At 43.2% G+C, this 26,562-nt stretch overlaps 1 protein-coding gene and 1 non-coding gene across 17 annotated transcripts in view; both read right to left on the bottom strand.

Annotated features, from left to right (window-relative positions):
* Mia2 (MIA SH3 domain ER export factor 2) overlaps positions 1–26,562 on the bottom strand; it is a 91,100-nt gene that overhangs the window by 50,480 nt on the left and 14,058 nt on the right. For 6 of the 16 annotated variants that reach the window (XM_029540566.1, XM_029540567.1, XM_029540568.1 and 3 more), the window contains exons 5-9: positions 20,784–20,966; positions 20,512–20,612; positions 8,316–8,447; positions 6,803–6,824; positions 6,619–6,707 (exon numbers count right to left, since the gene is read on the bottom strand). In XM_029540566.1, the coding sequence (XP_029396426.1) occupies positions 6,619–6,707; positions 6,803–6,824; positions 8,316–8,447; positions 20,512–20,612; positions 20,784–20,966 (527 nt within the window). Of the gene's footprint in view, positions 1–6,618; positions 6,708–6,802; positions 6,825–8,315; positions 8,448–12,729; positions 12,879–13,216; positions 13,317–14,509; positions 14,662–20,511; positions 20,613–20,783; positions 20,967–26,562 lie in introns of those variants that run through there. The other 10 variants (XM_021201363.2, XM_021201365.2, XM_029540573.1 and 7 more) reach the window with 7 other exon arrangements.
* LOC115064496 lies at positions 10,136–10,257 on the bottom strand. Its single transcript, XR_003844334.1, has one exon. It is a non-coding gene; the product is annotated as a small nucleolar RNA SNORA26 (small nucleolar RNA).

Raw genomic sequence — 26,562 nt, 5'->3', positions numbered from 1 at the left:
AAAAAAAAAAAAAAAAAGACAGGATAATCAAGGGATGAAAACTAGGAATAAGTAAATATAAAGCATCACAAGATTAAAGTAAGGACTCTGTTGCTTCCAATCAAGCTTCCTGCTGAACAACATCTAGATTACACACCAAAAGACAGAATCCGTCTGAAGGCCTGGGAGAACCATTTAAACAGTACAGATATATGGGAGACCTGCAGAAAGGCAAACCCGGTGCTTCACACTTCCTTCTCCTTATGAAAGGCTCACTCACACAGGGAACTAGGTAAGGATTTTAGGAGAGTTAGAAACCATGAAGAAACAACGCATGTACCTCAGGACCTGCTATGTCTGACGAGCTAGGCCAGGGTCCTGTGCTTGTTTGAATACTTCAAAAAGGATTGTTCTGGTAACTACTGCAAACTTCTAAGGACTTTTCTAACAAGTGGAACTTGATTATATGCCTAATCATGTGGGCTTCCCCCAGCACAGTTAATGTGATCCATCACTTCACCAGATCACAAGAACATAGATCAAGAAAACGCTGAACAAAATTCAGCATCCTTTTTTCACCAAGACTTGCACAGATTTATGTATAAGAGGTCAGTCCCTCATCATGATAAAGGTCATTTATGAAAAATCCAGCCAACACAACCAATGGGGAGGAGCCGAGAGCAGGGTAAGGGCATCCCCTCCCTCAACAGCCGGCTAACACCGTGTTGGAAGTCCTACTGAGAGCAGTTCGACATTATCTCTATTTGCAGATAGCATGTGAGATGGCTGTCTTGGTCATCAACCTGACTACATCTGTAATCGACTACGACCCAAGCAGCTAGGTGCCCTTGATTTGACTGGATCATCTGAGATGGAAAGACCATCCTAAACCTAGACCATACCTTCTGGTGACAGCTCACATTTAAAAAGGGCATGGAAAAAGGAAGCTTTTGCTTTTGGCTGCTTGCCCTCACTGTCCCTGGCAAGTTCGTCTGTCCTGCCACTGAGGCATCCCTTGATGGTATTAAAACCTACTTCTTCGGACCCAAAGTACATGAAAGACTCAGTCACCTGGCTGGGAGGACTGAACAGCTATCAGAGTCTGAACTTTTCTGATGGGAGACAGCTACTGTTGGACTAGCAGGACCACATCTCACTCTGTAAATCACTCTACGAAGATCCCCTCTCAATATATATAGATTCATTTTATTAATTCTGTTCCTCTAGAGAACCCTAACTAATATAGCTTGTTAAATGTAGACAAACCTCTACAACTGCCGCCAAAACTACAAGTCCAACAAATGAATTCAATAAAGCAGCAGATAGTCCACGACAAATAATGAACCAGTGTAAAAAGATACCAACAGCCTCGATTCACAGTGGTAGTTTAGAAGTGATATTTGGCAGGCCAGGAATCTGGGTACAAGAGAGTCAGGATAATAATCCAGGGGACTAAGAGCCAGAGACAGGAGAAATAAGACTACTTGGAGTTTCTTGCATACACACATCCAGTCACACCGGACAGCAGCACTGAATCCTGCCAGGGAGGTGCCTATTAAAGAATGCAAGCAGACATCCCATCCCAAGGCTGGACTCAGTGGGGAGAGTGGACACAACACACCAAATAGTGGCAGGGAATCTGAGCGAGAGCCTTCCAAGGCCAAGGCCCATTCTTCTGCCTCCCTGCCACTGTGCAGAGAGGAGCAGGATTCGTACTCAGGACAGACCATGGCAAGTGCTAGCTTAGAGGCTGACTCTACCAGCAGAAGAGACCGGCTCAGCAAATTACAGACACAAAAGAGCCAACGATGGGGCACAGGACCCTGTACAACCTCAACAAGCTTTATTCTCCAGCCCCTGCTACTGCCCCACGGAACAAGGGATTCCTTGGAACTGGGAAAGAGCCTGCAGAACTTAGAACAGAATCCAGATGGGACCAACAGGCCCCAGGAGCACAGTCTGCGGAGACAGCAGAAGCTAAGGGATTGCCAACACCTCAGCCCAAGCACACCAGCGAGGAGCTGACAAATCACAGAAAACTTGGGTAGTCCTGTTGTGTTGGAAGGAGCACCGACCAAGAACAGAACTCCTCCATTTCATTTTATTCATTTGTGTAATTAATCTTTAATTTCAATTTTCCCATTATGTATATATAATTCTTAATTTTCTTTACTATGAACACTTTTATACTTTAGGTATTTGGTTCGTATGTGGGAACCGGCATCTTGATGGGAAAGGCTCTGTCCTTCTTTTCCTCTAAATCAAATACACAATATTTTCTCTATTTCTTTTCATACCTCTGATACATACTCTTTTCTTCTTTTCTAATATTCTCCTCTGCCCCATTTCCCAGTCTCCTTTCATCCATTTCTTAATTTAACTTCTTAAATACTGATACCACAATATTTTCTCTATTGCTTTTCATACCTCTAGTTCCTTTAATCCCAGCACTTAAGAGGCAGAACCAAGCAGATCTCTTTCAGTTCCAAACCAGCCAGGGCTAGTGAGTCCCTATCTCAAAAACAGAAGATGCATTTTCAGAAGGTTCAGGTATTTACTGAGGAGTGCTGTGTCTGTATTTGCTTTGGTAGAAGTGGCTACCTTCCACAGTGGTTGTATCATTTTGCATTTCTACTACAGGTTGAGTGTTCCAGTTTCTCTGTGTCCTTCTAAGTGTGTGCTGTGCTGCTGTTAGCACACTGGCTAAGGAGTGTCATGGTCTTCACCATCCTTTGCTTGCAGGAAAGTTTATTCAGTTTGTTTACTGTTACACATACATTTGTTTTTGAGACAGCCTAACCAGTATCCCAGGCTGCCCTTGAATTCTCCATCCTGCTTCATCTCTCTGAACGCAGGCATTATAGGTGTGTGCTGCCAGCTTCATAGATCCTAGATACAGAGCCCTTACTAGATACATGATAACAAATACTGTACTTGTCTCCTTTCTTTCTCCTTTGAAACAGTCTCCTACTATAGCCCATGTTGGCCTTGAACTTATAGCTAGCTCTCTTTCTGCCCCAGCCTCCTGAGTTCTGGGATTATTGGCACAAATTTCCACCAGTAGCTGTCTCCCCCACCACCACCAGCAATCTCACTCCCTCGAGAGCTAGCTCACTCCCTCTCTCACTGTCTGTCTGTCTGTCTCTTTCTCTCCTGTTTGGTTTTGGGGGTTGGTTGGTTGGTTGGTTTGTTGGTTGGTTTTTTTTTGAGACAAGGCTTCTTTGTGTCTTTGTGAAAGACAGCCCTGGCTGTCCCTCATTTACTTTTTCATTTGGGCTTTGTATTAGCTTGCTAGGAACAGGAGAATCTGTCAGTACAAGCCCAGCCTGGTCTACAAAGTGAGTTCCAGGACAGCCAGGGCTACACAGAAAATCTCTGTCTTGGAAAAAAAAAAAAAAGAAAAAAGAAAAGGTCTAGAAAAGCATCCTATAGAGACAGAAAGCATGTAAGTAACCAGAACTATGTATAAAGCAGGAAAACTATGTGAAGAGTAGAAACAAAAATTTAGACTTTCTTTGGGGTAGTAAAAATGTTCAAAAGCTGATTACTATCATAGATATCCAAATCTGTGAATATAACAAAAGTCATTCACCTATTTACTTTGGAAAGGGCAGGAAATTTCACCATGAAGCCTAAGATAATCTCAAACTTGTAATCCTACTATAATCAAATCTGTAATGCTTTCAAAATGCTGGCTCATGGTCGTGTATGACCTCAGCTGACTCACCTTGAAACTTCCCATGGGCACGGCAACTGTGCTGTACAAACAGCATCCCAACATCACTTCTAAACTACCACAGTGAATCGAGGCTGTTGGTATCTTTTTGAACTGGTTCAGTATTTGTCGTGGACTATCTGCTGCTTTACTGAATTCATTTGTTGGACTTGTAGTTTTGGGGGCAGTTGTAGAGGTTTCTCTACATTTAACAAGCTATATTAGTTAGAGTTCTCTAGAGCTCAGAAGCTGCAGGGCTAACAGAATCCTAGGACTCAGAAGGTGTCGGCAGGAGGATCCTTAAGTTCAGGGTAATTCTCAGCTGCATAGATTTTGAGGCCAGCCTGGGCTACATGAGACCTTGCCTTAACAAAAATGGGGGGCTGGTGAGATGGCTCAAAGGGTAAGAGCACCCGACTGCTCTTCCGAAGGTCCTGAGTTCAAATCCCAGCAACCACATGGTGGCTCACAACCATCCGTAAGGAGATCTGATGCGCTCTTCTGGAGTGTCTGAAGATAGCTGCAGTGTACTTACATTAAAATAAAATAAATCTTAAAAAAAAAAAAAATGGGTAGGGAGAGCTATAGAGGAGGGTCAGTGGTTAAGAGCATGTATTACTCTTGCAGAGGACCTGAGTTTGGTTCCCAGCAACTACATTACGTTAACTCAAGCTCCAGGGACACCTTCTAGACTCTGAACTCACATGTACATACACACACATAATTAGAAATAAAATAAAAGATATCTGGGGGGCTGGTGAGATGGCTCAGTGGGTAAGAGTACCCGACTGCTCTTCCAAAAGTCCGGAGTTCAAATCCCAGCAACCACATGGTGGCTCATAACCATCTGTAAGGAGATCTGATGCCCTCTTCTGGAGTGTCTGAAGACAGCTACAGTGTACTTACATATAATAAGTAAATAAATAAATCTTAAAAAAAATAAAAAAAAAATAAAAAAAAGAAGAAGATATCTGGGAAAAAAATCTAAGGGAAAAAAAAAACTGTTACAAGTCTCAAAGATAATGTACTTTTAAAAATGAAGGAGGGGCTGGAGCGATGGCTCATTGGTTAAGAGCACTGGTTACTCTTCCATAGAACCCACACGGCACCCACACGGCAGCTCACAGCTGTCTGTGACTCCAGTCCCAAGAGATCTGATACCTTCTTCTGAATCCTGCAGGCACTACATGCACATATGGCACAGACATACATGCAGGCAAAACACCCATGTAATAAAATGGAATAAAAGAAAATGTTTACTCTGTGTGGTTGTTTGTATATGCTTGGCCAGGGAATGGCAGGATTAGAAGTTGTGGCCCTGTTGGAGTCAGTATGTCACTGTGGGTGTGGGTTATAACTCTCTCATTCTAGCTACCTGGAAGTCAGCATTCTGCTAGTAGCCTCCAGATGAAGATGTAGAACTCTCAGCTCCTCCGGTACCATGCCTGCCTAGATGCTGCCATGTTAAGTCAGCCCCAATTAAGAGTTGCTTCAGTCATGGTGTCTGTTCACAGCAGTAAAACCTTAACTAAGACACTCTGAAACTGGGCATGGTGACACACTCAAGTGAGATCATTAATGAATTTGAGGCCAGCCTAGTCTACAGAGCTAGCTCAGGGCTACACAAAGAGAGCCCGTCCCTTATGTCTCAACACCTCCAAATGTGTCCGTTACTTGAAGACCAAGCCTTTTTTTTTTTTTTAAAGATTTATTTATTATATGTAAGTACAGTGTCGCTGTCTTCAGACACTCCAGAAGAGGGAGTCAGATCTTGTTAAAAATGGTTGTGAGCCACCATGTGGTTGCTGGGATTTGAACTCTGCTCCTTTGGAAGAGCAGTCGGGTGCTCTTACCCACTGAGCCATCTCACCAGCCCCGAGAAGCCTTTAAATAGTAACTGGTTAAGATGAGGCAGTTAAGATGAGCCTAGCCTAGTATGACTGGATCTAAGCAAGCACCAGGACGAGGGAGAGACAGCAAGCAAGCAGCTCTATCAACAGGTCAAGGGACAGGCCACAGACGAAGCAAAGCCCGCTACACCGCAATCTTGGATTCCTGTTTCCAGAACTGTAATGGAGTTCATTCCTGCTTGTAAAGTGGCATTTGGTCATAGCAGCTCTAGCAAGCTAACACAAAGCCAAATGAAAAAATAAAGTCTCTACATGATAACAAGTAAGGATACCTTTACATCCTTGATAGGCAAAAATCTCTTTAAGCAGGAAGCAAAAAACAAAAACCAGACAAATTACACCATATTAATTCTAAACCTGTTATTTTAGACACCAAACAAAATAGAAATGTAAGTCACAGAAGACATTTGCAATCCACATATCTAACAAAACTTATATATAATAGATACAAATTTTTTGTTTGTTTGTTTGTTTGTTATTTTGTATTTTCTTTTTCAGAGCTGAGGACGGAACCCAAGGCCTTGCACTTGCTGGGCATGTGTTCTACCACTGAGCTAAATCCCCAACCCCAATATAAAATGTTAAAAACAAAACAAAAGCCCTGTTTCTGTATGACATAAAGGAGAAAAGATGTGTCTTTAAAAGGGTGGAAATGGGCCAGCAAGATGGCTCAGTAGTTAAGGAGCTTGCTACCGAAACTGGCAGTCTGATATCCATCCCTGGGACCCAGATGGAAAAAGGACTCATGCACAGGCGTAAGTAGACACAACAATAACGATGTAAGTTTTTAAGAGTGAAAAAGACTTAAAAAGGCAACTTCACAAAGAGAATATCTAAATGACCAATAAACAAATCAAGGTGCTGCACTGTGTTAGTAAGGGAAGCGATGGCTGAGACGGAGGTGAGGGGCCCCAGAACTCAGCTCTGAACCAGCGCTCTGGAGGCACTAAGTAATCCACGGAGAACCACTAAGTTCAGACCCTCCCACCACCATTACTCTCAGACATGCCTTACCTCCTTTTGAACAATGCTGACTTTGTCAAGCAGTTTACATTTTTCTTCAATTAGTGCAGAAAGCTCAAGAGCAAGTTTCTTTTCTCTCCCTGAGAAAGAAAAAGAAAATTACTGGGACTAAACTATTATAAGTTTTTAAATTATATACAGTGATGAACTCTCAAATAGAAAAAGAACAACTTACCCACATAAAATCGGCTTCGAATCTGAAACAAATGTTTAACAAAAGAATATTAAAACAAATATACCTTCGAATAAATCTATTTGACTTCTACTCCTAACTTCTAAGGTAACAACTTCTTATGGCCTTCCTGTGAGTAAATTACCCAGGGGCATTTTATTTCTGATGAAAGCACTGCTACATAGTCAGGCCTCCCACTGAAGTCACACTATGTGTTATCATATGAAAGGCTCTGAAGCAGCCTCAGTCTAAAGACACCTGTTACTTCACACACATATTTGGCCCTAATACAAAGTATTTCAAAGACCCTATTATTAAGACTCCTAATGTTAATAGCCAAAATAAAACAGTCTAAGAAATACCATGGGGCTCTAGACACAGACCAACTCTATAAAAACCCCTGAGCCTTATTCTCCCTTAAGCTTCAGCTCTCAGTGAAGGAAGGGTAAACCCACTTGTGACAGACAGCCCCGGGGCTAGGCAAAAGGATCAAGAGAAACAAACAAAAGGAAGACTTACACCACCTAGCAAAGACAGAGAGACAGGGAAGAGAAAATCCAAAGGACACGAAATCCTGGGATGTGTGCAAACAGGAAATATAGGACAGGCAACATGGGGTGGAGGGACGCTTTCTGGAGGGCTCAGGAAAACCATGAAGAAATCAGAAATGGAGTCAGAAGCACAAAGACTAACATCTAAAAAGAAGCCTCAGAAAGAAAAGGAGATGGTTGGACTCCCTCATTTAATTAATTAATTAATTAATTAAAAATGTAACGATGGGAATAAGCAATACAGGGTCTGGGACAGGGGTGCGTCTACACAACACAGAGGCAAGAGGGGAGGGGGAAATTAACCATCTGATTATTAACTGAATGAATTGACATGTTTTTTATTCTAAATTGGGAGGTAGATACATCTGCTGGTAAAGGAGAGGAGCAGAGGGGAGGTGAAGGAGGAAGAGGAGGAGGAAGAAAAAATGAGGAAGATGAAGAGAAGGAAGAGGAGGAGGAGGAAGAGGAGGAGGAAGAAGAGGAGGAGAAGGAAGAAGGGTGGGGTTTTGGTACTAGTGTGTACTATACCTACAAAGAATCCTTTAAGAATCCTTACATATAAAAACATTTCTCTAAATCTATATTCAGTTTCTAATAGCCACACATTACCCAGAACACTAAGACCTAACTTATTTCTCTGAAATAACAACTAAGTTTGTCAATTTGCTATTTAGTCTAAAGACAAAATGAGGGCTAGAGGGATGGTTCTGTGCTTAAGAGCACTTGTTATTCTTATAGAGGACCAGGGTTCAACTCCCAACACCCATAGTAGTCACAGCCATCTGTAACTGTAGTTTCAGGGGATCCAACGCCCTGTCACTTCCGTGTGTACCAGGCACACTTGTGATACAGATACACATATGCAGACAAAACATTCATACACATAAAATAAACCTTAAAAAAAAAAAAAAAAACTTGAAAAATCTCCAGAATGAAAACTCTCCTAGCACGCAGTGGTTACTTACTGAGCAGAAACCTCTCCACAGAAATAAGACAATGGCAAGCAGTCCAATGGTGAGCGCACATACTGCCAATTCCAGTGAGAACCCATTGGGATTAAAGTCTGCTCTCATATCTTCAGGCAATGCTGCCACAACCTTCAAGACAAAGGAAGATAAGCCTATAACCATGCATCTTCCACAGTACCATTACAGACAGGTACAGGCAGCTGAGGCCAGCTCTATGAATATGGAACAGGCTACCAGCGAATAGGAGACATTTCCGTCTCCAACCACTTTCTTCTGGCAACTTACAATGGTTCTCACTGGGTAAAGAGCAACAGTGTGGAGAAACAATGGTTTTCAAACCATTGAAGAATTATGAAGCGGTTGCTCAGAGCTTAACTCAGGAAGATACAAGGATACGGAGGAGAATGCCAAGAAAAGATTGGGGGGGGGGGCACGCGGTGTTTCTTGACTTCAAACTCCTATTTTATCTATATGCACGGGGGGGGGGGGGGAAGTGGCTTCATTTGCCTGATATAACTGTCATCTCCGAGTCTTACTCCCTCCGTCTGCTAACACAGACCTAGTCCGGGAAGCTTCTAGCCTCTGTACAGTCTTATCTAGGCCTAGAGTGTTTTCAGCCTCTGAGATTTGTTGCTGAATAAGCTTATTCCTTCCGAGTTCTTTGTTCTCTGGCTTTCTGGTTCAACTCAGCCATTCTGGCTCAAACTCCTCTCCAAGATGACTGATTCAATATGACTTCTCTCTCCACCTCTGACTGAATTGTTCTGTTTGACCTAAAGCTAACTTTAGCAATACATTCTAATCTTCTGGCTCCTTCATTTCCTGGCTTGCTCTGCCCTCACAGGTATCTAGTCTGTTCTCTCTCAACAACCTGTCTCTGTACAACTGTCGTGGGGAAACTGCCGTCCTCACTGTTTCTCTCGGTCCTGCTTTCTCTTAAGAAGCCTGCCGCTCCTCTCTCTTCTGTGGTCAAATCTTTCCCTGGTTCTTCACTTTGTCTGCCACTCAATTAGACCTCACTTTCAAACATGGGTGCTTCCTTCTACAAACTAACTTTATCTTCATTGTTTGGGATAAAAGATGTACACTAAGGGTGTGTCTGTATTCCAGCCAGAGAGATTAAAGGTGTGTGCTAAGGCTGAGCCAAACTAAACTAGAAACAGATTTTTTTTTTTCAGTAAATTGGAAAAAAAAAAAAAAAAAAAACCTCAAGTTTCACAGTGTGATCAAACATTCTGCAATACATTGGGTTTGACAAAAATTTCCCTACAGGGGAGACACAGATGTGCAGTTTGCTGGGTGGGAGCAGGGAGAGTGGTCATAAGACAACTGATTGAGCTTTGACTTTGAGAGTTGAATCCTTCCCTCCTATTGCTCCTTACCTTGAGTTAAAATAATGCAGTTTGACCACAAGAACAGATACTCAGTAGAAAGCAGCTGTTCCCACCTCTCTCCCCAAAGCCCCTGACAATATAAGCCAGGTCTCACTCCATTCCTTCTGAAAGGCTCTTCCATGCCACACCACTTAAGGCTCTTTGAGAAAGAACTCAAAAAATGATCAGGCTTGATTCTTTTCAGCCATCATCACAGACCAGCTAGACCCTCCACAGCCATCTTCCCCTGGGGGCCACACACACACACACACACACACACACACCCTCTAATAGTTATTACTCTTTTTAAAATCTATTTTTAACTATTGTGTCTACACAGACTCCCTCCAAGTTGCTATCTAGTATATTAACATAATGTTACAAAAAGCATGTAATATTATGTCTTTTTTTTTTAATCCCTGTATCTTTATCCTTCTTTTTTTCAGCTGTGACTCCAGACAGGATCCAGAGAGGAGGTGTGGAGCCTCTTCTCTGGGTTTGATGGAGAGTTCCTCTACCCTTCTGTGTTAGCCTCTTAAAGTACAGTGTCAACCTTAAAAGGGCACAGGAAAGGGTGAAAAGCCCTTTATCTACTTCTGTCTCTCTCTTCTTTACTTCAGACACCAATGCACAGAAATGTGGTCTCTTACCCCCAAGCAACGGTATGAGCATCTGCCTCCAGGATCCCGAGGGCAAATAGTTAAGAGAAGGCAAGTACTGCCACCATTCCTCCCCACAGATGGACTGTATAACCGAGACCCCTCACACTGCTTCTCCTGAAACACTCTTCCAAGCCATGCAGTTCAAGGCTTGCAGCTGATTACATAGTTCGCCTCTTCCTGGGTCAGCTCAAAAAACTTCCTCCCTCAGTGGCCCCAGATTCTAACTGGTCATAAACAAGTGGCGTGACAACTGTGATATCTGATAAAAAAAAAAAAATTAAAAAAAAAAAACTTTAAGACAAAAACTGTTACTAAGAACAAAGAGCGACATCATGTGACTGCAAAGTCTTAAGATAAAGGTCATATTTTACCCAACAAGAGAACCACAAAATGAAGTAAAGGAAAAAACAGATAATTCGTCAATAGTCATTAGGGATTTCAAGATCTCATTTTCAATGAGTCAGCATAAAGAGAGAAGACTTGGAACAACACTACAAACCAACCAGACCTTAGATACTAACAAAATCCCACACAACAATAGCAGAAAACACATTCTCAGCTGTACAACACAAGGGTCTTCACAACAAAGCCATACATCGAGCTAAAACAAAGCTCAATATACTTTTCTAAATGTAAAATCACACAGCCCAGCCCAGAGATGAGTGCGCAGTTTACTACTATTTCAGAGGACCAGAGTTCACAACATTCCCAACCACCTGCCTGTGACTCCAGCTCCAGGGAACCTGATGCCCTCTTCTGGCCTCTTCGGACACCTAAACTCACATGTGCGCACTCACTGAACCTAGAGCTCACCCGTTGTTTGCTAAGCTGGTGACCAGTGACCCCCTGGGATTCCCCTGCACACAACACCTCCACCCAGTGCTAGAGTTAGAGGTCCCTGTAAGCCTAGCACTAACTGTATATGTGGGCTCCAACTCCAGGTAATGCTTGCACAGCAAGCCCTTTACCCACTGAGCTATCTCCCTGGGCCACTAATTGTTGATTTCAATGAAGGGAGATGTGTATGATTTGAAATTATCTCTCATCTACAATATATGATTCTCTTCCCATAAACCCCACCTCAATAACTTAACTGATACAGCCAGAAATTTAGGAGTATTCTAGATTCTCCCCACAACCCACCCCCTCGCCACATCTAATCGAGAAAGTTAAACCCATTTCAGCTCTTCTTAGTTCCCCATTGAGGACCCCATTCTGTATCCTTACCGTGGTCATTTCTCATTTCCTGTTTTGAGTTTTGTTCCCTGACATCTAAGCTACATGCATACTACTACCAGGAAAATCTATAGTAGCCAAAATACTGAAAAGCCTTTGAGGGCTCTCCTGCACCCCACAGCAGTCCTTGGGACCCACCTGTCTACAGCAGGCATCATTTCACATCCCATCCTTGGCTCACTTTATCCTCTGAGCAACAGAGTATGATATTTGCTCGGCCTCTTAAGACCTTCCCAACCTCCCAAGAATATGCATACAATCCCTCTCCTTGCTTAGCATGTGTGCGTCTATAAGCAATCGGTGTCTACTATGAACTAATTGTGTGTCTTCTTTCCTTTAAAAGAGCCAGGTGCCAGTGGCAAAATCCTTGGTTCATTTAGAACCTCCACAGAACTTTTTCATTCATGGGTGAGTGCCCTCACTACACTACACTTGGATAAATAAAAGAAAACACGCACATGGCAACACTACTTTAAGTTCACAAAACAAGAAGATAATCCGAACTGATTAATCAGAATAGCTGCAATATTTAAATGGGCTTTAAAAGAAAATACAATGCAGTTTTCTAAAACTGGGGGGGGGGGGGATATTATCAACAACAACAAAACACCTACAAACACTAAAGGAAAAAAAAACCTCCGCCACCTGAATACAAAATAGAACAGAAAAAAAAAAAATGTACTTTAGCTCCCGAGCGTTCACTATGTCTAGAGTTTACAAGAACACCTTTTACATTAACAATGCGAAAAGAGGAAGAGCGCTATGGTTAGGACATTTCAGAAGGGCATTCTTTACTGGGGAAAAATAATGCAGAATTAAAATCTCAGTTCCGGCCCCAGCTTAGGCGTCCGCTTGAGCCAAGAAGTTTCATCGCTAAGAAACTCCAGTTTCCGGCAGTCAGAAGAACCACGTGTAAGTGACCCCTGTTCAAAATAAATGACGTCCAGGCAGTTGACTTTGGGGTCGGGAACAAAACACGCTCTCCTTTGGGACGTCCACAATGCCTTCCAACCCCGGGGCCCCTTTTCCCTACGGCGAGCAGCCGCCGAGTACAGGCCGGGCGAGCGCGCTGGAGCTCCGGCTTCCCTGCCGCAGCTGCTCGGCCGCCCCGGGCCCACAGCTCCCGAACCCAGAACTCACCCTGCGCAGCTGCTCCAGAACCCGCCCTGCGCAAGCCGCCGCCGCCGCCCCGGGCCCCGCCATCTCCGCGCCCACGGGCGGAGGCCTCGCAGCCGGCCCGCCGGCCAGCAGCAGGCCCGGCGCGATCGGGGCAGCGCCGGGAAGGCGAACGCACTAGCGGCCGGCGCGTACCACTGCGGCCCTGCGGGGGGAGCCCGCCTCGCACCCCCACCACCCCGGCCTTGGTCTCGCCGGCGCGGCGGCGACGCCCCCTCTACTGCACGAGCTCCGCGGCCACGTCCGCGCTCGACCTTAAAGGGCCCGCGCGCCGCTTCCGGGCCTCCAACCTCCGGGCACGAGGAGCCGGAGCGTGCGTGCGGCTGCCGCCTTCCACCCCGAGACCTAGGACGCAGTCCCGGGGGTGAAAAAAGTCCCGCCTCCCCCCAACCCCGAGCTCCCAGCGCGCCCACGTCCGCTCCTCTAGAGCCTGAGCCCCACACTGTCGTACCCCGGGGGACCCCTCCGTCACTGAGACGCCGGCCTCCGCCATAATTGTGGCCAGAAAAATGGCCCGCGGCGCGCACGAGCCGACGCGTCCTGCTTTGCGAGTCCGCACTTCGGACTCTGGACACGAAGGCGTTCGGGTCACCTGTGTGGTCTGGTCAGAGTTTAACCTGTCCTGGGCGAGCACGCGTCGGTCCTCCTCGGGCCAGCCCTCGGGTTCGCTCGCTCGCCTGTGTCTACCTGGTGGGCGCTGGCCAGGCGTCCCAGTCTGAAACTGCATTAGCCCTAAGGACCAGGGTGTCAGATCGAGCCCGCGTGGGCTCCTGCTCGACCCAAGGAGTTCGCAGAAAAGAACTAAATGTAGCAGCTTGTCCTCTAAATTTAGGGCCCTATTTTTAGAGCCATTGCACGAAGTCCTGGGAGAGAGGATTTGAAACGTAAGGTTTAAACGACAACCTGACTTCTGTCTTCTTTACCTACAGGATCTTTCTTATCCAAATTATCTAACACAAGTCTTCAGAGAAGAAACTCAAAAAGCAGCAGCCTCCCAAGAGAACTTGATAAAAATCATAAGTCTTTGTAAATTTCCCTTACAGTAAACACATCACTTTCATGCCACAAGCACTCACACACAAAATCAGAAACAACCACGGTTGCCGCCAGTGACTACTAAGACCAAACTGAGGCCTACTTTGTCCGTACTCAAACTGTTCTTTGCCACATCACCCTAGAGAGTTTCAGAAACTGCTAACAGGAGATAGCAGAAGTTGCTCAATACTCCCGTTTTAAGGTAGTGCCCAACTCTTGTACATGTTGGACTGTGTTGAAATCAGCTTATGTGAATACGAAAGTCAGGAAAGAAGCGTGCTTACGTTTTTTTTTTTTTTAAATTTCAGAGATGTTTAAGGTTCAGTTAGGATACTATAGTAAATAAAAATTTTACAGTAGGTCTTGGCATATTTAACAGGCTCTACAATCTTATTGGGCTGTTAGGATTTGTAAACAGAAAACGAAAAGAATTGCTTTGCTCAGCCTGTCTTCCTTATGTTAATCTATGGCCCTTTCCAAAAGTCTACGATAGTTATCATCCCGAACGCTCAAAGCATAAATGAGACAAGTGAAGTTTTAAAAGGAAGAAAATAAAAAATAAATAAAAAATTAAAACAAAACAAACAAACAAAAAAAACCTAAGCATATGTAAAGCAAAGATTTCTCCGTAGCAACAAATAGTAAACCTCACAATCACTGCAAATCCCCAAGTCTAACTTGTGACTGCATTACAGTCCTGTACCCTTACCTCCTCACCCAGACCTGCCAATGCCATGTCCTAGGACGGTCATGTTAAAACGCGCGGACGCGTAACTAAAGCTCTCCTGAGTACTTCAGGTCCTTGAGAAAGAGTCCAGATTTTAATACCTTCTGCACTCCCGTTTCCACCACAAGGAGTGTGATCCTGTTTTGACACTGTGACGGAGGGGTACTATAGGTGGAACTGTGACTACCAACCCGTAATCCAATTTCACGGACCTCATAACTTGTTAAATGTATGTGTGCACACATGCCTGCACATATGCACTTTTTTAAAAAAATATCATACATATTACACATTAAGATCCACAATTGGAAAGAAAGATCCTAAGATTGCAACTGCTGAAACACTGAATATTATTCTAGTCTATTCATAGTGAGTTCATAATTTCTACCAAGGGAACTATATTAAAAGACAGTTTTCCATAAGTAAGCATGAGGTTTTATTATCTTATAAAGGGCCTGCTTTCAAGGAAATAGTAAATATTAGTGTTCATAACTATGGGAAAACTTCCAGGGACATTAGACACTTGCTAACCAGAACACCTAGTCCACGGACCAGAGACCGGTTTCCCTCATGAAGGCCCTATGTCAAAGCTGTAAGGACTAGCCGCTCCCACTTAGGTAGGCACTGGTGTTACACACGGAAGCACTCCTCTCTGGGAAGGAACTCAACAAGTTGTGCCACATTGCTATTCTCTGAGTCTTCGGTGTAAGAGTTCTTCTCCGAATGTATTGAATCGGGAGCTACCTGTTCAACAGGAGCGGGGTAGTTCCGGTGCTGATTACCAATGAAGCATTCAGGGGAGGAATAGATGGGTGCTAGAACTTCAAGAGGCTCCTCGGCTGTAAGATAAAGTTGCTAAGGGAGTACTTCTAGCTCCCAGGTTATACCAGGAATGAGCCTCCACACATAATCTACCTGAAATACTGATTTCTTGCAACAGTCACCTCAGACAATTAGAGAAGAAGAAAAAGAACCCCTTTCGCCGGGGAGTGGTGGTGTGCGCCTTTAATCCCAGCACTTGGGAGGCAGAGGCAGGTGGATTTCTGAGTTCAAGGCCAGTCTGGTCTACAGAGTGAGTCCCAGGACAGCCAGGGCTACACAGAGAAACCCTGTCTCCAAAACAAAACAAAACAAAAAGAACCCCTTTCACTCAAAATTAACTGGAAAATTGCTCCAAATTTTTGTTTGTTTGTTTACTGAAGCCTTTCCGATCTATGTTCTATGTGTGTCAAAGCTGTGCCCAGATTGCTAGATTTCAGGTGTGTTAGCAACTCCTCGGAACATCTAATCCAATGATTACGGGCTGACAGCCCGAGAGAGGACAAGCTGTCAGAGTGCACGGAAAGTAGTTGAGTGGTACAAGTCTAGAGATGTCTGGACTGCAGTCTTTCAGTGTTCAAGGGAAGCCAGAATTTTTAAATGAACTCACATTTTACATATTGACAGTTGACCTGAGGTGGAGGAGGGAGAGAGAGAGAGAGAGAGAGAGAGAGAGAGAGAGAGAGAGAGAGAGAGGTGTGTGTGTGTGTGTGTGGTAGGTGTGTGTGTGTGTGTGTGTGTGTGTATACTGTTTCTTGTTACCATTGTTTTCAGTGCTGAGGAATTAAACCCATAGCCTTCTGTGGCCCAAGCAAGTTTTCTCCTCCACTGAGCGACATCACCAGCCCAGCAATACCTTTTGGTGGATTTGTTAGTTTGTTTATTTGTTTGTTTGTTTTTCGGTTTCCCTATGTAGTCCCAACTGTCCTAGAACTTACTCTGTAGACAGGCTGGCCTCAAACTCAGAGAGTCCCACCTGCCTGTCTCCTGGGTGCTGGGGCTTATAGGTGTGCATCGCCACCGTACAGGGAAAGATATCTCAACCGAGAACTGAAGGCTTCATTCTGACTATTTAGCGATTATCATTAGTACTAGTTTTTCTCCTAACCTGACTGACATTTATAATCATCTTAAGACTGAGTCATACAAAAAAAAAAGTAATGATCTTTCTGGACCTTTTTATTTTATAATATCTACTTTGTAGAATCTAACAAAGAAAGTTAAATGAGAAGGGGCTTCTTAAAGAAACATAATGAAGTCAGGCATGGTGGCTCATGCCTGTAATACCAGCACTTGGAGGATGAAGCATGGGGATCTGACAGAGCCACAAGTTTGAGAACAGCCTGTGCTACAAAGAGAACTCCAGACCAGACTGAGACCCTGTCTCAAAAAAAGAAAGGAAGGAAGGAAGGAAGGAAGGAAGGAAGGAAGGAAGGAAGGAAGGAAGGAAGGAAAAAAGGAAGGGGGACGAAGGAAAAGGAAGGTAGGTTCTAGGAAGTGGTGGCATATGGCTTTAGTCCCAGCACTCAGAAAGCAGAGTCAGGTGGGTCTCTGAATTTGAGACCAGCCTGTTCTACAGAGCAAGTGGACAACCAGGGCCTCACAGAGAAATCCTGTCTCAAAAAAAAAAAAAAAAAAAAAAAAACGAAAAACAAAACAAAACGGAGAGAAAGGAAGGAAGAAAGAAAGAAGGAAGGAAGGAAGGAAGGAAGGAAGGAAGGAAGGAAGGAAGGAAGGAAGGAAGGAAGGTGTCAAGGAAGGAAGATGTTAAGGAAGAAAGAAAAGGAAATATATTAGGTAGTTTCCATAAAAGTTGTCCAGTTAGTGGTACTACCATATACTTAGTCAGCTAGCTACAAACATTGTAACTATTTTACTTTTCTCTTTAATTCTTGCTATAACAAATCAGTTACTACATCCAATGACCCCTATCTAGAAGTTCTATCCAAATGGTTCGTTCCTCCACTCATTTCAACCACCACCACCACATATTAGGCCAGAGGTTTAAAAGTGTGACTAGTGGACCAAGTAGAGCTCATACACTCTTTTGGCAGACCTATACAGCATTGTTTGTTTTTAGGTAGAGTCCCACTGTGTAGCCTTGGCTGGCCTGGAACTCTGTAATTCATAGAATTCACAGAGAACCTTTCACCTCTGCCTCCCAAGTGCTGTGATCAAAGACCACACCAAGCTGGCATTGGTTTTAAGATGAATATTTGCCAGCAATAAAAAAATGAGACAAAGGCCAGGCATGGTAGCAGATATCTTTAATCCCAGTACTTGGGAGGCAGGGGTGAGTGGATTTCTAGTTCCAGGCCAACCTCATCTGCATAGTACATTCTAGGACAGCCAGAGATATGTAATCTTAACCTGATCCTCATGTACCTATGAAATCTCCCCTATTCTGTCAAGATGAACCACCTATGTATAGTTCACAAAAAGGTCATGTTCCCTTCTATTTCATGAGTGTTAAAAATGTTATTTCCACTACAGTATGTCCATCTTTTCTTGCTTTTGCTAACTCTAATTTTCCTTCAGTATTAGGTCAAATATGCTCCCCTCTAGGACACTTTTAGCCTCCTTTGCCCACACTTTCTACCTAAGCCACCTCCTGCAGACCCTGTGGTAGGGCCCTCTGACTATTATATTCCAATATCACAATTATTCTTTTTCCTACCTGCATTTTCCAATGAGCTCCCAGAAAGCAACCCACAAAGTAAATGAGCAGATAAAACGCCTTCTCTGTTATCTTGGAGGTTACAGTAAAGAAGTTTGCAAAAGATTCCTTGTGTGCTAAATGCTAAAGTGAGGTCCTGCCGGAAGGCTATATCTCACTTAGTAATAAGTTTCTGTTGGTGTTTTGTTTTGTGTTTTTTGCTGTTTTTTTGTTTTCTGTGTAGCCCTGGTAGTTCTGGAACTCAATCTGTAGACCAGGCTGGCCTCAAACCCACAAAGTTCTGTCTGCCTCTGCCTCCCAAGTGTTGGGATTAAAAGGTATGTGCCACCACCACAAGGCTAACGTTTTTTTAAGACACATTTATTTTTATATTATGAGAGTATTTTGCCTGCAAATATGTGTGTGCCTGGTGCTGGCACCAGAAGAGGGTGATGGATCCTCTGCAACTGGAGTTATAGATGATTGTTGTTGAGGCCTAGGTGAAATGTTAAGGCCTTGGTAACTCTTAACTGTCTTGCCTGCCATCTTGTGCTGTTACTAAGGTCATGAGGAAACTTTCTCGTGTGCTGTTACGAAGAAACTTTCTCATGCCCAAGTTGATTGTATATTCTGTTATATTCTGTGCTCTTGAACTTCACAACGTAAGTCAGTTAGAACTGCTTTGTATAGTTACCCACAGTAAGCTTGGACTGGAACCAACCACCCAGCAGCACTTCCTGCACCTGTGAATAAGCTTTTAAAGTATATGCTTTTATAAGCTGCTCCTGGGATGGATCCCAACATCAAAGAAACACCTGCACCAAGATAAGAAACCATTTGGAACAAGACTTCCATTTTGAGTAGGGGTTGAGTAAAATTTAAGTTCCCAAGACCTCCCTGGGAACAGACATCCATCCTACTTGGCAGAAAGAGGCATGTGCATGGCTAACTGACATCCTGGTTGACAAGTTAAGGCATGGATGTTAGACAAGACAAGTAACCTGCCATAGTTGAATACGCCAACAATGGGAGCCGTATAACTGTACAACAAAGACCTGTTCCTAAGGAAATCCCCTATCACTAAATCATGATTAGTGGAATAGCTTGGCACAGATGTTTGTGGACTGTAGGCTTAGAAGCCCTATGGGATCTTTACTGAAAGCCATGGTTCAGCTCCCAAGTCTGAGCTATGGCTCTGATTGATCAGTCTCGGGGTGTATACTCAATAAACTCTCCCTGTCTGAATGAGATCTGTGTGCATGTGGTTTTTGGAGCAGCTCCTGAACCCCAACAATTGTAACTTGACGTGTGGGTACCAGGAACTGAACCCAAGTCCCCTGCAAGAGCATCAAGTGCTTTTAACCACTGAGCCATCTCTCTAGTGCCCCCTCTCTTTATTAAGATGGAGTTTCATTGTATAGCACCAGCACCTCCAACTCAGTCATCTTGCCTCTACTTTTCAAATGCTGGTACTGCAGGAGTACACCGCATCTAGCTGATAATCACATTAGCAACAAATGAGAAATGTGAGCAGAATTTGGAGTTTTTGCTATAGTGAAGTTAAGTATTACAGTACTATTTATTTTCTTATGCTTATTACAACACTTCATTTGGTACTAACAATTTGCTCAAGAATATTTAAGTCATAGTATTTCTAATTTACTCATTCAGTATAATTTAGTATAATTTTCCCAAAAGAACAGAAACTATTATTCAAGATTTAAAAAAAAAAAAAAAACCCTGGTTGGGTTGTAGGGTATAGCACACACCCTTAATTCCAGCACTCAAGAGGCAGAAGCAGGCAGCTCTCTGAATTGGAGGCCAGCCTGGACTACAGAGTGAATTTCAGGACAGTCAGGGCTACACAGAGAAACCCTGTGTCAGAAAACAAAACAAGGGCTAGAGAGATACCTCAGTGGTTAAGAGCACTGACTGTTCTTCCAGAGGTCCTGAGTTCAAATCTCAGCAACCACATGGTGGCTCACAACCACCCATAATGAGATCTGACACCCTTTTCTGGTGAGTCTGAAGACAGCTACAGTGTAATTATATATAATAAACAAATAAATAAATCTTTTTTTTAAGAAAGAAAACAAAACAAAACAAACAAACAGCAACAAAATCCTAACAACATCCACTTTATCAAAGAACTCATACATGAGTTTTCCATTTCATGGAAAGTGAAGCACTGTGAGGGTTATATAGGAGTCATTCTAAGTCATGTCTATATTAGGTAAAATTATTGCAAAAGATTTACGAATCTATGGGGTGCTTGAGATGCCTCATCTGTTAAAGGTGCTTGCTGCCAAGCCTAACAGATTTGATCCCTAAGACCCACATGGTGGAAGGAGAGAACAGACTTCAGAAAGTTGTCTTCTGACCTCCACGTTTGTATCACACACACACACACACACACACACACACACACACACACACACACACGGAGAGAGACAGACCGACATACAGAGAGCACTAAAGAATGTAAACGAAAATTTAAAATCCAACTTACACTTTCTAAAAGAATTTCAATTGGTGAAAGAGCAGAGCTCATGAAACCGTAGACATCGATTTGTAATAAATACTTCAGAAGCTGAAAGTCTGCAGCATGCTCTGTTGTTTTAAAAATAGAAAATATTATCACATGACATATCATTTCTTAATTTAATTTATTCTTCAGTTGGTGAACTGGAACAAAAAAAGAAAGAAAGAAAGAAAGAAAGAAAGAAAGAAAGAAAGAAAGAAAGAAAGAAAGAAAGAAAGAAAGAAAGAAACGTTTCTTACCTTTTGGAGAAACCAGCTGAGTATCAAGCAAGACACCTTCCACAGACCCGTCTGTTTGTGCTACAGAGAGCCCTTCAGGGTCCACCCATGAATTTGAATCTTCCTCGTTCCTTTTAGAAGATGAGGGTTTGAAATGTACCCCTTCATGTTCTCCCATGGGTGACTCCACTTCAGAGTCCATATCTACAAATACATAAAGAGAAATGTTTTTTCTAACATACTTGCTTTGTCACTGGCTTCCTTTTTGTTTTCTGAAGTGATTGTTTGAGACATCATGGCTAATATGACACTTCATTTGAGAAAATGCACAAAACATTATCTGTGACCTGTACAAGTCCCCCCAAGGTAGTATGACAAATGACCATAGGCTTTCGTCTTAAGTAATAGAGTTCGGTCTGTTAGACTTTTGGAAGTCAAAAATCTTAAAGCCATATTTGCTGGACTGTGCGCCTTCTGGAAACTTGGAGGAAAATTCAAATGCTGGCCCTCTGTAGCTTCCGGAAGCCTCCCTCATGCCTCACTTTGTAGGACCGTTTTCCATTCTCCAGCAGTGATACACCCTGTCACCTCTTACTCACACTGTCCCGCTCTCTTCTCATGAGAAACCGTGGGGTTATAGTGCACCTAAAGAAGAGCTTCTGAAGTCCTTCCTGCTTGTGAAATAACACGCTTACAGGCTGGAGGGCAAGACAGAGGCTTCGAGGGACCTTCACTCAGATGACCACATAGTGCTGGATACCTTGGCCAAGGAAGACTAAAACAGCAACAGCAACAGCAACAACAGCAACAGCAACAACAACAAAAGCAGCAGCAACAACAACAACAATCTGTACTCATTTAAGCAAGCAAATATATTTTTTTACTTTAAAAATGATGCCAAGCATGGTAGCACAGGTCTGTAATCCCAACATTTCAGAAACGGAGACAAGAGAGTCCCAAAGTCAACACCAGCCTGGGTGCCATAGCCAGAACCAGGAGCTAATGTGACATCAACTTTCTCCTACTGTGTAAGCTCATGACTAGGGATAATAAAACGCTCCCACTAAGATTCCATTCCTTGGGCTGACAGGATGACTCAGTGAGTGAAGATGCTTGTTGCCAAATATGACAGGCAGAGTTCAAGCCCCAAGATCCGCATAGTGGAAGAAGAGAACCAGCTCCGGCAATTCGTCTTCTGATTTTCACGCATACACCATGAAACTTGCATACAAATGCATACATACAGAGCCATACACACGTATAAATAATTTTTTTTTTTGGTTTTTTGAGACAGGGTTTCTCTGTATAGCCCTGGCTGTCCTGGAGCTCACTTTGTAGACCAGGTTGGCCTCGAACTCAGAAATCCACCTGCCTCTGCCTCCCAAGTGCTGGGATTAAAGGTGTGCGCCAGCCACCACCGCCTGGCAAAAATATTTTTTTAAAGATTTATTTATTTATTTGTTTGTTTAATGTATGTGAGCACACTGTAGCTGTACAGATGGTTGTGAGCCTTCATGTGGTTGTTGGGAGTTGAATTTTAGGACCTATGCTCGCTCTGGTCAGCCCTGCTCACTCTGGCTCAAAGATTTATTTATTATTATACATAAGTACACTGTAGCTGACTTCAGACACACCAGGAGAGGGCGTGAGATCCCATTACGGGTAGCTGTGAGCCACCATGTGGTTGCTGGGATTTGAACTCAGGACCTTCGGAAGAGCAGTCAGTGCCCTTACCCGCTGAGCCATCTCACTAGCCCAAAAATAAATATTTTTAAAATAATAAATCAATCAATCATTCCTTTATTCCTGGGGTTGGAAAGATGGTTCAGTGGTTAAGAGCACGTGCTACCTTTCAGAGGACTCGGTTTCAACTCCCACCACCCACACCACAGCTTACAACCACCTGTAACTGAATTCCAGTGGATCCAGCGTCAGCTTCTGGTGGTACACAAATATATATACAGGCAAAACACTCACATAAGTAAAATAATAAAGATAATAATAATAATAATAATAATAATAATAATAATAATAATATTTCAGCCAGGTGTGGTGGTGCATGCCCCTGATTACCACACTCAGGAAGCAAAGGCAGGCAGGTCTCTGAGTCTGAGGCCACCCTGTGTGTGTGTGTGTGTGTGTGTGTGTGTGTGTGTGTGTGTGTGTGTGTGCGCACAGAGTGAATTCCAAGACAGGACTACACAGAGAAACTATCTCTAGAAAAAAACAAAAAAGATTCCTTTCCTGTTAGAAACATTTATCCAAAAAGATACAATACGTAGACATCACTCAATGAGACAGATTTTGCTTACTTTATCTGCTAGAAGAACCAGACAATCAGAATGACAAAAATTATTTACAGTATCTGCAGGATGCTTAATATCGGTTGCTAATTCTAATTAATAAATAGAACGAATGGTTACACCAAGAAAGGCCATACTAGAACTTACAGCGATTGATTTCCAAGTTCCAAACCTGATGGAACTTGATCCCACTGGATCGTGTGTATATAATAATATAAACCATTAAATATAAAAGACCCTGGCTCCAAGGAATAAACAAGAAAAAGATTCGGCCGGGCGTGGTGGCGCACGCCTTTAATACCAACACTTGGGAGGCAGAGGCAGGTGGATTTCTGAGTTGGAGGCCAGCCTGGTCTACAGAGTGAGTTCCAGGACAGCCAGGGCTATACAGAGAAACCCTGTCTTGAAAAACCAAAAAAAAAAAAGAAAGAAAAAGAAAAAGATTGGCAGAGATAAAACCATGACATTCTGTAGTTCAGTGTTGGCTCTGTACATGGAAGATTCTGACGTTATAAAAACATAAAAATAGCAAACTATGAAACCCTGGCTGCCATGAGTTTGCACACACGGACGCTTCTTTTCTCTTTCAAGCCAAGTATAGCACAAGGCTGTGCTATACTTAAGAGCAATACTAAGCTGTATGTTAGATCATCTTTGGCTTTGAACACTTCAGGCGAAGAAAAACGCACACAAGACTACTGCTTCCTTTGGTGATTTTAGAAGGTTCACGCACCACTTCAGCGAGATGCAATGTCAGATTACCGGAAACAATCTCAGGAAATTATGAAACTTATCACTACTTTCCCCCCTCGGATATTAATTAGATCTGTGTAAATAAAAATTCGCGTGATCAGCCGAGTCTGGTGGTGCAGCCCCTATAATCAAGGACTCATGATGATAAAGAAGGAGATAGTGAATTCAAGGTCAGCCAACCCCTGCCTCAAAATTTAAAAAAAAAATAGGTTCCAGCAATATGGCTGTCGAGGTAAAGGCTCTTGCTCCTAAGCCAGAAAGCCTGAGTCTGGTCCCTGGGACTCACACAGTGGAAAGAAAAAAAAAAAATCAATTTTCACAAATTATCTTCTGACCTCTAGATGTGTGCTGTAGCACAACTGTCCCCCCCACACACACACACACAGAGATACACACCAAATAAATAAACAAATGAAAAGAGAACATTTAAGCAGAAAGAGGTGTTGTGGTGAGTCCAAGGACAAGGAGGTAGTGGAGGTGGATTTGATCAAGGCATATTTCATACCAGGGTAAAATTGTCAGCCTAAATTGAAAATATTTTGAAAGCATGTTGTCTTTGGGATGGAAAGAACATTGAACGCTCTTCCAGAGGACGAGGTTCAATTCCCAGTATCCACGGGGCAGTTCACTACGAATCCAGTGCCCTCTCCCGGCCTCCTCAGGCACCACCAGCCATGTATGTGATAGACAGACAGAGATGCAGACAAAAAATACTCATACATAAAAATAAATTAGTTTTTTGAAAGCATGTTATCAGCCGGGAGTGGTGACGTATGCCTTTAATCCCAGCACTTGGGAGGCAGAGGCAGGCAGATTTCTGAGTTCGAGGCCAGCCTGGTCTACAAAGTGAGCTCCAGGACAGCCAGGGCTATACAGAGAAACCCTGTCTCGAAAAACAAACAAACAAACAAACAAAAATCTTCCAGTTCTTGCCAAATTAAGCTGATCTACAGGAAACCTACATTTCAAAAAGATTTATCTGACCAGGGAGATGACGGCTCAGGAGGCAAGAACACCGCCATCAAACCGGGCAACCTGAGTTTCATCCCTGGAACAAACAGGCTCCAAGGAGAAAACCAGCTCCAGAAATTTTTCCTCTGACCCCCACACAAGCACCGTGGCGTAGACACACTCAGAGTGAAATGAGTTGCAGTGGAACAATATCTAAAGAATGGCGTCTTCCACAGAATTAACTTTTAAATTTCTGATTTCAAACACACATAGGTCAAAATTACTATGTTTATAATGGTGCACATGACAGGTCCAAAGAGCCATCAGTTTATTCCAAGACTATCGGGGACTGGGTTAGCCAGTAAGATGATTCAGCAGGTTAAGACGCTTACCTCAAACAAACAAACAAAAAGACACTTACCTCACAAACCTGACAACTGAGTCTAATCCCGGGAGCCCTCAGTGAGAGAAGAAAAAGGACTCCCAACAGTGTCCTCTGACCTCTACATATGAACCATGGCACATTCACACACACACACACACACACACACGTACACACACACACATACACACACACATATACACATCACATGGCATGTACAGTGACAAATATATTTTTAAAAATAACAGAGCCGGGTGTGGTGGCGCATGCCTTTAATCCCAGCACTTGGGAGGCAGAGGCAGGTGGATTTCTGAGTTCGAGGCCAGCCTGGTCTACCAAGTGAGTACCAGGACAGCCAGGGCTATACAGAGAAACCCTGTCTCGAAAAACCACAAAAAATAAAAATAAAAAATAAAAAAAAAATAAAAATAACAGAGCTTGAGAGATGGCTCAGAGGTTAAGAATATTTTTTACTTTTGTAAAGCTTCCACATGACAGTTCGCAACTACCTCAGACTCTAGTTCTAAGGGATCCAACTTTCTCTTCTGGCCTCCTCTGGCGCCAGGACCTCAAGCGGTGCACATATACACTCCTATAGACATTCACACACATAAATTTTTTTAAATCACTTTTTTAAAAGAAAAGAAAATTAATGCAATTTTCAAACATAGTTTAAATGGATAGAATCAAATGAAAAAAAATTAATGTTTTAACTAGTCCTATAATGAAGAACTATATTTAAGAGAACTGTGGAATCTACTTCTTAAATAATACTTAAGACAGAGTTTTAAAAGTGTCAGTATGATCTTAGAACAAATAGAAAGCAGTAAGTGAATTACTGTTTTGTTTATTTGTTTTTTGTTTTTCAAGGTAGGGTTTTCTCTGGGTAGCCCTGGGATATCCTAGAACTCACTATATAGACCAGGCTGGCCTTGAACTCACCGAGAGTCGACCTGCCTCTGCTTCCCAAACCCTGGGATTAAAGGTGTGTGCCACCACTGCCTGGTGTGAACTATTTTTTGAGTGAATGATTCTTTTTTTTTTTTTTTTTGGTTTTTCGAGACAGGGTTTCTCCGTGTAGCCTTGGCTGTCCTGGAGCTCACTCTGGCCTGGAACTCAGAAATCCGCCTGTCTCTGCCTCCCGAGTGCTGGAATTAAAGGCGTGCACCACCATGCCCGGCTGAGTGAACGATTCTTAATAAAACACTTTGACAATGTCATTCATTTAGCATTGTTTAAAAGACAAAATTCTTTTAAAGTGGCTGGAGAGATGACTTAGCTGTTAAGACCACTGACTATACTGACTTGCGGTGGTGCACGCCCCTAGTCCAAGCGCTCTGAAAACAGAGGCCAGCCTGGTCTACATAGTGAGCTCCAGGACAGGCTAGGCTACATTGTGAGACCTTGTTTC

This window comes from Mus pahari, chromosome 7 (assembly GCF_900095145.1).
Source record: "Mus pahari chromosome 7, PAHARI_EIJ_v1.1, whole genome shotgun sequence".
Classification (NCBI taxonomy): Eukaryota; Metazoa; Chordata; class Mammalia; order Rodentia; family Muridae; genus Mus; species Mus pahari.
The sequence above is the reverse complement of the archived record's forward strand: the minus strand, read 5'-3'. Positions and strand labels throughout refer to the sequence as shown.